Source organism: Protobothrops mucrosquamatus, unplaced genomic scaffold (assembly GCF_001527695.2).
Source record: "Protobothrops mucrosquamatus isolate PMUCROS unplaced genomic scaffold, P.Mucros_1.0 scaffold462, whole genome shotgun sequence".
In the NCBI taxonomy this organism is placed as follows: domain Eukaryota; kingdom Metazoa; phylum Chordata; class Lepidosauria; order Squamata; family Viperidae; genus Protobothrops; species Protobothrops mucrosquamatus.
Window position 1 is genome coordinate 717,957 of NW_015386783.1, and position 12,388 is coordinate 730,344.

The 12,388-nt window shown below is 47.2% G+C and overlaps 1 protein-coding gene across 1 annotated transcript; it reads right to left on the bottom strand.

The window, feature by feature from the left end:
• Nucleotides 1-1,099: 1,099 nt before the first annotated feature.
• Nucleotides 1,100-11,071, bottom strand: AP3M2 (adaptor related protein complex 3 subunit mu 2). The gene is made up of 8 exons (XM_015816540.1): nt 10,739-11,071; nt 8,076-8,247; nt 6,810-6,947; nt 5,575-5,660; nt 4,501-4,634; nt 2,609-2,816; nt 2,045-2,189; nt 1,100-1,308 (listed from the first exon to the last, which is right to left on the bottom strand). Exons 1-8 carry the CDS (start codon nt 11,009-11,011, stop codon nt 1,208-1,210), a joined length of 1,257 nt encoding a protein of 418 aa, XP_015672026.1. The 5' UTR covers nt 11,012-11,071; the 3' UTR covers nt 1,100-1,207.
• Between the last annotated feature and the right edge of the window lie 1,317 nt (nt 11,072-12,388).

Sequence of the window (12,388 nt, forward strand, 5' to 3'; positions counted from 1 at the left end):
GTCGCAAAGTCGTCATGCTGAGAGTGCATTTGCCAACCTGTCGGGCAGATCTCGCCTCCTTGGGTCTGGAGTTTTTCACGGCATGGTTAGGGCCTTCCAGAAAGGGTCTGCCAAATGCTTGGATTTGTCTCCGGTTTTTCCTCTCGACAAACAAAACAGAAGCATGCAAAGAGGGGTGAGTCCAGATCAGAATGGAAACACACACCACAGCTCGGGTTTAGCTCAGGCTTAAGAAGGGCAAACACCCCGAAGCTGTAAGAGAGGTTGCACCAAAAAAGGGACCAGCAGCCTGTGGCCCAGCCTGGCATGGAGAAGACCTATTGGACGGCCATTCTGATCCAGCAGGAGAAGATCCAGGGACAGCAGCCACGCAGCCGGGCAGCCAGGGGGCACCAGACGGGGGGGGGGGGGGGAAGCAGATCTATTAGTATAGCAGCAACACATGTCAGACATCAGCTGGAAGTGCAACACGCAAGCACATGCAAGAGGAAACGCAGCAGCCCGGAAACCCCACCCGTGCAGCCCAAATCGGTGCTCCCGCCAATGCTACAACAGATGCTATGCTCTAACAGTGTATATGCTTGTGGTTTTTTTGTTTCTGCTTTGCTTCCATACGTCTGGAACGCCCTCATTTCTCAAGCTCTGTCTCCAAGCGTGCAAATCCTCCGTAGACCACAGCCAGGCTGAGCATATTTACACTTTACACTCTTCTAAATCGCCAGCAACCTTCTAAGAAAGGAGCTGTCTCTTTCCTGTTTTCGTCCACACGGATAGAGTTAAATCAGACAGGCTGAGCGAAGACAGGTGGGGAGAGAAAAGAGTCCCTTCAGCTGGACCTTCCATGGGCATGGGACTCTTCTCCAGTCAGAATCCCATGGCATAAGCAGGAAGATCCTTCGGCCTCCCCTTGCTGGTGTTCTCCAACATCTCTTCTGCTGCAGCTCCGGCCGGGGGAAAAAAAGCACTCTGTTGAAGCTGAAAGCCAGCAAGCCCAAAGAGAAGTTACTACTTCTCCTTTTTGCTCTTGGTTGCCATCAGGGAGGTCCAGTGTTAGAGAAGGAAGAAGGGCTGGCCCAACCGGGGGTGGGGGGGGAAAGTAGCCTGTCTCAGAAGACATCCAGATGGGTCACATCAAGAAGCAACCATGAGGAAGAGGAGAGCAGAGGTGGAGGAGTAATCCCACGTCTTCTCCTGGGCAGAAGCTGTCTTAGGTCCGGACTTGAAACTTCCCAGCCTTGGTCATGTACTTGATCCCTTTGAAAGGCTTGTACTTCTCTCCGTACATGTCTAAACGGTTCACCTTCAGACCTGGAGAGAGCAGAAAAGACGAGGGTGTGAAGGTGACGCAATGGGGAAGACGGAGGAGGAGGAGGAGGCTGCAAAAACTGGGCACAAATTTCACCCGAAACGTTTTCCAAAACGTTCAGCCAATTGTGGCGGAGAAATTGGGTGGATAACCTCTCTGAACTTCTTCAAAGGAGGAAAACCCTTTCGCAATAATGTCTCACAATTCCTCTTAACACCAACAATACGGGACTGAAGTTTCTTTCAAGGTCTTCTCTAGAGCAGGGGTCTCCAACCTTGGCAACTTTAAGACTTGTGGACTTCAACTCCCAGAATGCCCCAGCCAGCCATGGCTGGCTGGGGCATTCTGGGAGTTGAAGTCCACAAGTCTTAAAAGTTGCCAAGGTTGGAGACCCCTGCTCTAGAGTTTAATGAAAGTATGGGAACTAAGAGAGGCTGCAGATCCTGCCTCTAAAAAAATGCAAGAACATAACGCTCTAAAAATATTTTCCCCCGATATTCTCTTCTGAAGGAAATTCTGAAATACTCTTTTATCAAGCTGGCTAAGAACTGATTCAAAATACAAGAGATGAGTGCTGCCTGCATCCTGCGGATGGGCCTTTGCTTACTTGTGCGGCCCGGTTGCTGGCATGCCGTAGCCCGGTACTATACTAGTCCACGGACTGGAGGTTGGGGACTCCTGCTTTAAAAAAGGGGTTAAAAAAAAAAAAGACAGTCGGAGAATTGAAAGATCACAAACCAGAGATCGCCAACTGCTGGATTTTGAACTGGAGGTTAATGGTGGGATTCTCGTCAGGCTTGGAGGCCCCTGCCTGAAGACTCATCGTCCCCTTCAAACTGGGCAGCTTCTGAGGGTTGATCTTCCCCACGTCCCATGTCAGGAGCTTCCAAGGGAAGGATGGAGAAAGGGGTGACAAGATAGTTCACAGTGAATTAATAGCAACAGCAATTAGACTTATATAATTTAACTTATTAAATTTTAATAATAATAATAATAATAATAATAATAATAATAATAATAATAATAATAATAATAATAATAATAATAATAATAATAATAATCGCTTCACGGTGCTTTACAGCCCTCTCTAAGCAGTTTACAGAGTCAGCATATTCCCCCCCCCAACAATCTGGGTCCTCATTTTACCGACCTCGGAAGGATGTAAGGCTGAGTCAACCTTGAGCCGGTCAGGATCGAACTCCTGACAGTGGGCAGAGTCAGCCTGCAATACTGCTTTCTAACCACTGCGCCACCACGGCTCTTAATCTTAATCCTACAGAAGAGAAGGATCTACTTCCTCACCTTTGTGACAGGATCAAACGTGTGTGTCCCCTGGGAAGGTGTGAGGGTCATGTTAAGCACTCCTTTGGGCATCTGGCTGGTTACCAGGACCCCCTCCACCGTCTTCCCCATGGTCTGCTTGGGCCCCACGGTGATCTCAAAGCGGCCGAGGGAGCTGCTATCTCGGAAGGTGATGTTGTGCTTCACGTAGACGGGGATGGCCACTAAGCTGCAGAAAAAGAAGAGCATTATCACGGCAAAAGGAGGTGCACCCTGCTAATCCCCGCTGGCATCACAGCAAGAGCAAGTGGAAAGAATAAGCGTGGCCCGAAGATTGGCGAGCTGTTGGCATCTCATAAAACTGTGGCATCCTTGGTGCTCTCTGAACTTGGCTGTTTTCTTGCTGTTACCTACCAATCTAGGTAACAGCATCACCCTAAAAGGGTGTGGGGTGGCTGTTTGTTTATATACTAGTGATTTGCCCTTATCCTTGTTCGTGGGAATGTTCTTAGGGATTCCTTGATTAGGTTGTTGATTAGGCTTGATGGTTCAAGGAAGCGCTGATACGGCAAGCCACTAATATACAAATGAAGAGCAAAGCCCACACCCTTCTAGCACTGATGACGTTATCTAGTTTGGTAATGAAACGTCTGCAAGAAAACCACCAAGCTCAGAGGGCACCAAGGACCCCACAGTTCAACCCTGAGCTACCAATATTCTTTTCTCATAAAACTACTGGGTACCCAAAGTGGTGTAACTCCCACAGTAGCGGAGACAACCTGGTGTCCCTGGCATCCATGTTTCCATAGACCCCTCCCTTGGTGCTGCCCCCTCATCTTCATTTTGCTGTCCAAATGTAGAGAAAGGTGAATAAGAAGCTGCCCTCTAGGATCCCCGATCCTCACAATCTTTCTTTTCCCAAATTACCATTTTGACTTTAGAAAATAAACATGGCAGACAGAGGTGGCCCAATGCTCTAGTTAGAAGGCTGCCCAAATGCACAGAGAAAAGCTTGGGGAGAAGGCCAGGAAGGCGATAAGCAGTTTCCTGAAAAGAAAGGGTTAAGTCAGGCGAGAAAGGGTGAATTCAGAGTGGCAGAAGGGCCTTTAATCCCGAGGAAGTGAGATGTATGTACATTCTTGGATCTTGTCCCTGTCTTGATTGGACGGTCTCCCACCAAATGCCCACCAACCTTGGCAGCTTTGCTATCTCACAAAAGCTGTATTCTCTGTCTTGCTGCTTTGCTGAGGTAGAAAGCATCGCACTGCGGCAGGGGTCCCCAAACCTGGCAACTTTTGAGACTTGTGGACTTCAACTCCCAGAATTCCCCAGCCAGCCGAGGTTGGCGGCCATTTGGTGCGAAACCATCTAATCAAGGCAGCGACAATATTCTAGAACAGGGGTAGGCAACCTTGGCTCTTTTATGACTCGTGGACTTCAACTCCCAGAATTCCTGAGGCAGCCGTGCTGAGGGGAAAGGGAGAGGCTTCCAAGCTGAGCCATGCTGGCTCAGGAATTCTGGGAGTTGAAGTCCACGAGTCATAAAAGAGACAAGGTTACTATCCCTGGTCTAGAATGTCTATAAATCCCACCTCTTCCAGATTAAGAGCCCTTCTGCCAGTCTGAGTTTGCTTTTCTGTTTGACTTAAACCTTTCCTTTCAGGAAACGGCTTGAATTCCATCATGGCCGGCTGAGGAATTCTGGGAGTTGAAGTCCACAAGACTTAAATTTGCCCAATTGGAAGACCCCTGCACTACAGTGTGTTAGGGACATTCATCCAAATGGACTGTACCAAGAAGACACTTGTATGAAGCCAAAGGTAGAATTCTCTGGTGGAAGATTCCATGGAGCCATCTTTTGTTCCCTCAGATAAAGAGGGAAAGTCCAAAACGCTTGGAAGAATCCATCTTACTTTTGAGCGCTGACGTGATAAGAGAGCAAGCGGAAGTTCCCATCAGGGGGGATGAAGGACAGGATGCGTTCGGATTCCCACCGCTTGAAACGCACGCAGGGGTGGAAGCTGACATCATCCAGCAATCTGGGGTTCTGAAAGAAGAAGGACAGAAGAGCTGGAGATTCCTTGGCGGGTGGTGCTGTTCTCCGGTGTTTCTCAACCTTGGCAACTTTAAGACCTGTGGACTTCAACTCCCAGGATTCTTCAGCTAGCTTTGCTGGCTGGGGAATTCTGGGGATTTAGGTCCACGGGTCTTAAAGTTAACAAGGTTGAGAAATACGTTGCTACTACCTTGTTATGAAGTGCCCAGTTCAGACATCGCCACATTACATTGTGCTTTGGTCTTCTCTCTTTGACACGGTTCCCAATCCCCATTTTCAAAGATGTAAACCAGGGGTCTTCAAACTTGGCCACTTTAAGACTTGTGGACTTCAACTCCCACAATTCCTCAGCCAGCCCTCAGGTCTTAAAGTGGCCAAGTTTGAAGACCCCTGAGGTAAACTCTTCTCATCACCCTTCCCTTCCACAAGACCCTTTGTCCACAAGTCTTAAAGTGGCCAAGTTTGAAGACCCCTGAGGTAAACTCTTCTCATCACCCTTTCCTTCCACAAGACCCTTCGTCCACAAGTCTTAAAGTGGCCAAGTTTGAAGACCCCTGAGGTAAACTCTTCTCACATCACCCTTCCCTTCCGCAAGATCCTTCCCCTATTTTACAACAAAGCTGCTGCACCTCTCTCTTCCAGAGTTGTTCCTAATTTTTTTATCCATCTCTGCAGGCCGGGAAATAAACTGTGGCAGAATCTGAATATCCACCAAGAGATGAAGAACCAAAGTCACCTACACCAACTTTATGGATTTATGGCGGTCAAGCAGAACACCGGTACTCTGCTTTGACTGTTTCAGACCACTTGTGGGAAGATGTTCCTGCTTTCCTATTTTGGATATTGGCTCCAGGATGGTTGGCTGTGAAAGGGCAGCCAGAGAATTTGTTACAACTGATGGGCAAGAGGGTCTTTCCCCTCTTGTTTTTACCATGAAGGAGAGGGTGAGGTCAGGCATTCCAGTCAGTTTCACGCAGGCATCAATCACCCCTTGGATTTCAGCTGTAATTGTGGAACCTGCAACATAGACGAACAAACAAAAAATAATTCACATAGATCAGGAAGGACACTGGGGCTAGTCTAAACACTCTAACCCTCATATAACCATTAGTGACCATTTGAACTTATAACAGCACTGAAAAAATGACTCATGACTGTTTTTCACACACCCCTAATTACGTGATCAAAATTTGGACCCTTGGCAACTGGCTCACTATGACATTTCCAGTGTCTCCCGGGGTCATGTGACCATCTTTTGTGACTTTCCGACAAACAAACTCAAGGGGGAAGCCAGATTCGATCTGCAACCGTGTTGGTAACTTAACAACTGGAACGATTCACTTAACGACAAGAAAGGTAGTAAAATGGGGTAAAACGCAGCTACTGACAACTGTCTCGCTTAGCAATGGAACTTTTGGGCTCAGTTGTGGTTGTAAGTTGAAGACTCTCTGTATTCCTTTTCCAAAAGGTAAGTTTAGAAGAAGAGCAAGCAGAGTCTGGGGGTGGAGTCAAGCAAGTCATCAGTCTAGAGTCGTTACGTTCCCACAAACAATCCAAGTCCAGCCCCTCTTATCTAGGGCCAACTTACTATTGACCATTAGTTGGCTAGATTTTTTTTGAATAGGCATGACCAATAAATCTTCCTAACTGGAACTTGATTGTGGTCTAGATCAGGGGTCACCAACCCCCGGTCTGTGGACTGGTACTGGGCTGTGGCATGCCAGCAACCGGGCCACACAAACAAGCAAAGCCCCCTCCGTGGGATGCAGGCAGAACACGAAACCACGGCCCCTCCGGTCTGCGGAAAAATCTCTCTCCACGTAACCAAAAGGTTGGGGACCTCTGGTCTAGATTCTTCATGCCTGACAGTAAGTTTATATTTGCCAAGCTGTAGGCAAAGCAACCACTCATTAACTAATTAGGGGAAGTAAACTAGAAAAGAAAGCCAATCTGATGTAGAGGTGAAGATGCTGGAAGAGATCACTAAGTTCTAGTCTGCCTGAGGCACAGGAACATGGGGCAGTCTCTCTGTCAGCTCCAGGGGAAAAAAGGCAGGGGTAAAAAATTTGCTTCCAAAAATTTGGCTAAGCAAAGGACAAAGGCTAGGTGGTTTTCCATAAATGCCGAGATTTCTGTTGTCTTTGAGCAAGGACGGGACTGGAATACCTGATTTGTCGATGATGGCATCTATTTCCTCAATCACATCAAAGTAGGCTTCGTTGTTGGTGTACTTCACGCTGGTCCGTCGCCAGGGCACCACGGACAGCTGCCCTGTGGGGAGCTGCTCTCCCACATTGGTGCTTCCTGGAAAGACGGAGAAGGGAGGAAGAAGCCAGAACACGCGCCAGACAAGTCAGTTTCACTGCAGCAATAACCTAGGACAAAATGGTGGCCACATCCCAACAATCAAAGCCCTGCTCCTTTTTACATGGGTCACAAGTCACATAAAAGTAGGTAGGCTTTCACCATGTAATCATGGCTACGATCCCTCTCTCCCTCTTTCTCTCTCTCTCTCTCTCTCTCTCTCTCTCTCTCTCTCACACACACACACACACACACACACACACACAGAGGGACAGAGCAATGCTTTGGGGTTGGAAGGTCTATGCAACCAGCCTGCTGTCTTAGAAACTTTAGACACCAAACAGAAGCGATTTTATTTATTTATTTTATTTATTTATTTATTTAACTTATATGCCGCCCTTCTCCCCCATGGGACTCAGGGCGGCTCACAGCATATTAAAAACAATACAAAACATTTCCCCTGTAAAAGCCAATTAAAAACCAAATATTTATAGCTGTGTCTTGTTTAAAATCATTAAAATTATCCCTATTTAAAATTCACCCTAGGTCAGTCCCGCTTGCTGGAAAAGCCATGTCTTGAGGGCGCGGCGGAAGGTTAGGAGATCCGGAATCGTCCGGATCTCCGGGGGTAGCTCGTTCCAGAGGGTGGGGGCACCCACAGAGAAGGCCCTCCCCCTGGGGGTCGCCAGCCGACACTGCCTGGCCGACGGCACCCTGAGGAGACCCACTCTGTGGGAGCGTACTGGCCGATGGGAGGCAACCTGCGGCAGAAGGCGGTCTCGGAGATATCCAAGTATGCCTATCACATTAACCTGTGATTTGATTAACCATGTTTGTTAACTACAATTGCCATGTTAACCCAAAATCAAACAAAGCCCTGGTTTTTGGTAGGATAACTGAACACAGCCTTTCTGTCCATCTTCCACAATCAGACAAAAAGCCCAAGTAGGCTGTGTCAGTGTAACACTCTACGCCATGCAAAACTGGACCCAGGAGTTTAGTTTGTACTAAACCCTTCACCATACACTAACTACGGACTGTAGGCTATTCAGCCAACCCCATAAACCACCAATCAACCAACCCCATTTTAGCCTAATGGACTATGTGAGGCCAGTCACAACCGCCTACCTGTGATTGTATTGACAACCGTCCGGAGGATTGTCGGCGGTCTGATCAGCTCCTTCAGAATATTGGACTCTGTAGCCAAGGGGAAGCCATTGTCCAGCATCTCCTCAAGCACTTCATAGACCACCACCACGTTGTCCTTGATGACCGCCTCAGAGCAGACTCCAAAATAATCCTGGGGAGGATGGGGAGAAGCAAAACTAAGCAGCTCTCCATTCTCGGAGCGAGCTGCCCTCAGGAAAAGAGAGATTCACTAAATGCCCGGGAATTAGGTGAGAACCAAAAGTATAAATGGTTTCCAAAATAAGGGAACACGAGCCACGGCTCAGAAAGGATTATCTCCTGCCCAGTTTCAGCAGAAAAGAAGGCGGGAGGGGAGAGGGATTGTACTGTGGGACCACTAAAACCATCTGGAAATGGCCCATCCCATCATCAGACCAGATGGAGGTACAATTTTAAAGAGTCTGCTTCCGTTCATCGGAAGAGGATTTGGAATGGAGAAATCTTCCCTTTGTGGGTTTCCTGCTTCAAAGGCCACAAAAGCAGCATTTCTCATCTTACGACCATCAGGAAGCTCCATCAGAAACTGAAAACCAGGAACATGGATAATAAAGGAGTCCAAGTTACAACTAAGAGCTCAACCTAATTTCATATAGGCCTGTAAGGAACTATCTATATGGGGATAGGGGGAAAACTGAGAAGACCCCAAGGGGGGGGGAAAGCAGACATGTACATTTAAAATAACTAAAATACAGATGTCAATAGTTTAATATATTTAAAATATGTCTCCAAGAAAATTCATAATAGAATAACAGAGTTGGGAGGGACCCTAGAGGTCTCCTAGGGACTAGTCCAACCCCCTGCCAAGCAGGAGACTCTCTATCATTCTAGACAAGTAATCCTCCAGTCTCTTCTTAAAAGCCTCCAGTGGTGGAGCATCCACAACTTCTGGAGGCAAGCAGTTCCACTGGTTAATTGTTCACACTGTCAGGAATTTTCTCCTTAGTTCTACGTTGGATCCTTCCTCGTTGAGGACATCTTTCCTTTTTTTTTTTTTTAACATGCCTCTCTTTCTTGGATGCCCCTGTTTTGAAAATCAGAACTTCTACCCTGACATTCTTTAAGCCAGTTCTTAGCTGCAGCTCAGATTCCTCTTGTCTCCAGTTACCTCTCTGGTTACAAGTCCTTAAGGCAAAATCTTACCTGAGAAAAACCACCAGCACTTCTGCAATGGCTGGCCCCCTTTTTCAAAAGTGAGACATTTGTTAAGTGCGTTTTGCCCCATTTTACGACCTCTCTTCCCACAGTCGCTAAGTGAAGCACTGCAGTTATAGTTTGTAACAAGGTTATTAAGAGAATCTGGCTTCGCCGTTGACTTTGCTCGTCAGACAGTCGCAAAAGGGGAACACGTGACCCCGGGGCGCTGCAAGCGTCGTAAATATGAGTCAGTTGCCAAGCGTCAGAATTTCGATCACGTGACCGGGGGAAAATGGTCGTAAGTCACTTTTTTCAGGGCCGTTGTAACTTCGAACGGTCACTAAACGAACTGTTGCAAATAGAGGACGACCTGCCCTTTAAATCAGGCTGAATCCTGGGGCCAATCCTGCTCGGAAGAGTTGCTTTGTTTGGCAAGGCCAGTCCTGCCTTTATGCTAATCATCCCTGGGCTCGCAGTACTTACACGAAAGTTTGCGCGCCCAGGGGACCTTGGTTTTGCCAAACAGGCTGATCAAGCAGGGCAAGCTTGAGCTGTTCCATTTTCCCTTACCTGCCTCCCAGGTTGTCTGCTCAACCTGCCACCAGTGCAGTAGAGTAGGAAAGGGGCATTGTAGAGAGGCATTTGCAGGGAGGGATCAAAAGGTAGACGGTGTACACCTGTATGGTTGATCCCTGCTCCTGTTTGCAAAAAATGTGGACCAGTGTTTCTCAATCTTTTCAACTTGAAGATGTGGGGATTTGAATTCCCAGAATTCCCCAGCCAGCAAAGCTGGCTGGGGAACTCTGGGAATTGAAGTCCCCACATCTTCAAGTTGCCAAGGTTGAGAAACACTGGTTTACACTTTAAAAATGGGGACATTTTTGACTTTCTTGACACCCGGACCATGGATATCCCTAGCACCACACTCATATACTGACTCACATTCGGATTATGGTCTACTAAATGCCAAACCTAATCCAAAGAATCAACTAGCTATATACAGCCACTAATTGCAACTAATGGTAATTGAAATGAACAAGATAACGAATCTGCCAACAATTGAATAAAACTATTTATTACTAATGCTAATAGCATTACTGTATTTTTGAATAGGACCTCGAAAGGCGTTTTTAAGGAGCCCCAAATCTGGGGAAAAAAATACTGACAATCGTTCCCTAACGATGCATTTTTCTTTCACAGCGATGATATTTTTACAACAATGCCTTCTTATCCCTAATGACGTCAGAAGAAAGCATTTGTCAGTCACACTGCATTATCCTACATCACAAGACATCATGTGATTTCCCTGTGTTCTCCTCCTAGCCGTGTCAGCTTTCGACGCATGCATTTTGCACCTCCGTGAATTTTATTATCCATGCTTCTGCATGCTGCTTTTTAAACATCCACATCACAACCCCCCCCAAAAAAACAAACAAACAGACAGTTGTGCATTAATTCTATTCACCTACCTGAAACGTATCCACCACCCGGTGAAGAAACTCAATGACGAAAAGCGGTGGCACTTCTGTTTGGATCACGGCCACGAAGAAGATCTTGTGTCGATACACGCTCAGAAGATAATGGTGAGGGGTGGAGATCACCGGGGGCACATTTTCGGCCTCCGAAGCTCGTTCTTGAGCCTCGAAGAAGTAGTCGCAAACCGAACGGCTGATCACGCTCTTCCAGTGTTTCTCCAGGAAAATGTCTCCAGAGGAGTTGATGAGGAAGAGGCTGTGAATCATTGCTGGTCCAGAAGGAGGCCCACCGCTGAGGACCCGTTGCCAACCCAGAGATCAACTGCTCTGTGGCTCCTCAAGTCTAAAAAACAACACACAAATACACACGAGCATGTAGGATTTCTTAAGTCTGTTCTTTCGCCTCAAGGTTTCTCCACCGCAATCAGAATTTGCTGCCTTTCCTGATCTGAGTATGCCATAAGCCAGTGGTTCTCAACCTGTGGGTCGGGACCCCATTTGGGATCGATCGACCATTTCATGGGGGTCGCCAAGCAAGGCTGTCTGCCATTTTTTTTGTCCGCCATTTTTTTTTGTCCGCCATTTTTTTCCCCTTTTCCGGCGGGTGCCTTACCTCCCTTGGGCTGGGCCAGCTGGTGGTCGGCCTGCTCCGTCTCTGCCGCTTGCCTTACGACCGGTTTAGTCCTCGACTTACGACCAGTTTAGTCCTCGACTTACGACCGGTTTAGTCCTCGACTTACAACCGGTTGGGGTCGCGGCATTAAAAAGGTTGAGAACCACTGCCATAAGCTAAGAGGATGAAGTGCAAGCCGGTTTATAACTACCAACACAGTCATCGGCAAGAATGTGGGACGAGCACATGAAGACGGTGCGGGAAGACATTGCAGAATTTAGACGGCTGTTGCAACGTCCAAGGAGAAATTTGAAAAAGGGGGCCAGCCATTGCAGAAGGGCTGGTGGTTTTTCTCAGGTAAGATTTTGCCTTAAGGACTTGTAACCAGAGAGGTAACTGGAGACAAGAGGAACCTGAGCTGCAGCTAAGAACTGGCTTAAAGAATGTCAGGTTAGAAGTTTTGATTTTCAAAACAGGGGCATCCAAGAAAGAGGGACATGTTAAAAAAGAAAAGAAGAAGGAAAGATGGTGGCCATGCACAAAAGTGGGTGGGGCTTTGATCATGTGATCATAAGCCAGTTCATTTGTGGCTTATTAGTCTGTGGAAAGCCAGCTCATTTGTGGCTTATTACCAGGCTGTGAAAACCAGTTCATTTGTGGCTTATTAATCAGGCTGTGCAAAGCCAGTTTATTTGTGGCTTATTAGGCTGTGCAAAGCCAGATCATTTGTGGCTTATTAGGCTGTGCAAAGCCAGTACATTTGTGGCTTATTAAACAGGCTATGCAAAGCTAGCTCATTTGTGGCTTATTAGGCTGTGCAAAGCCAGATCATTTGTGGCTTATTAGGCTGTGCAAAGCCAGTTTATTTGTGGCTTATTAGGCTGTGCAAAGCCAGATCATTTGTGGCTTATTAGGCTGTGCAAAGCCAGTACATTTGTGGCTTATTAAACAGGCTATGCAAAGCTAGCTCATTTGTGGCTTATTAGGCTGTGCAAAGCCAGATCATTTGTGGCTTATTAGGCTGTGCAAAG

Excerpts from the sequence above, each read along its gene's own strand:
- AP3M2 (XM_015816540.1), bottom strand. The coding sequence starts at position 11,011 with ATGATTCACAGCCTCTTCCTCATCAACTCCTCTGGAGACATTTTCCTG. Across the intron at positions 8,248-10,738 it reads GGGTGGTGGATACGTTTCAG|GATTATTTTGGAGTCTGCTC; the intron begins GTAGGTGAATAG and ends CATCCTCCCCAG. Across the intron at positions 2,190-2,608 it reads CGTTTGATCCTGTCACAAAG|CTCCTGACATGGGACGTGGG; the intron begins GTGAGGAAGTAG and ends TTCCCTTGGAAG.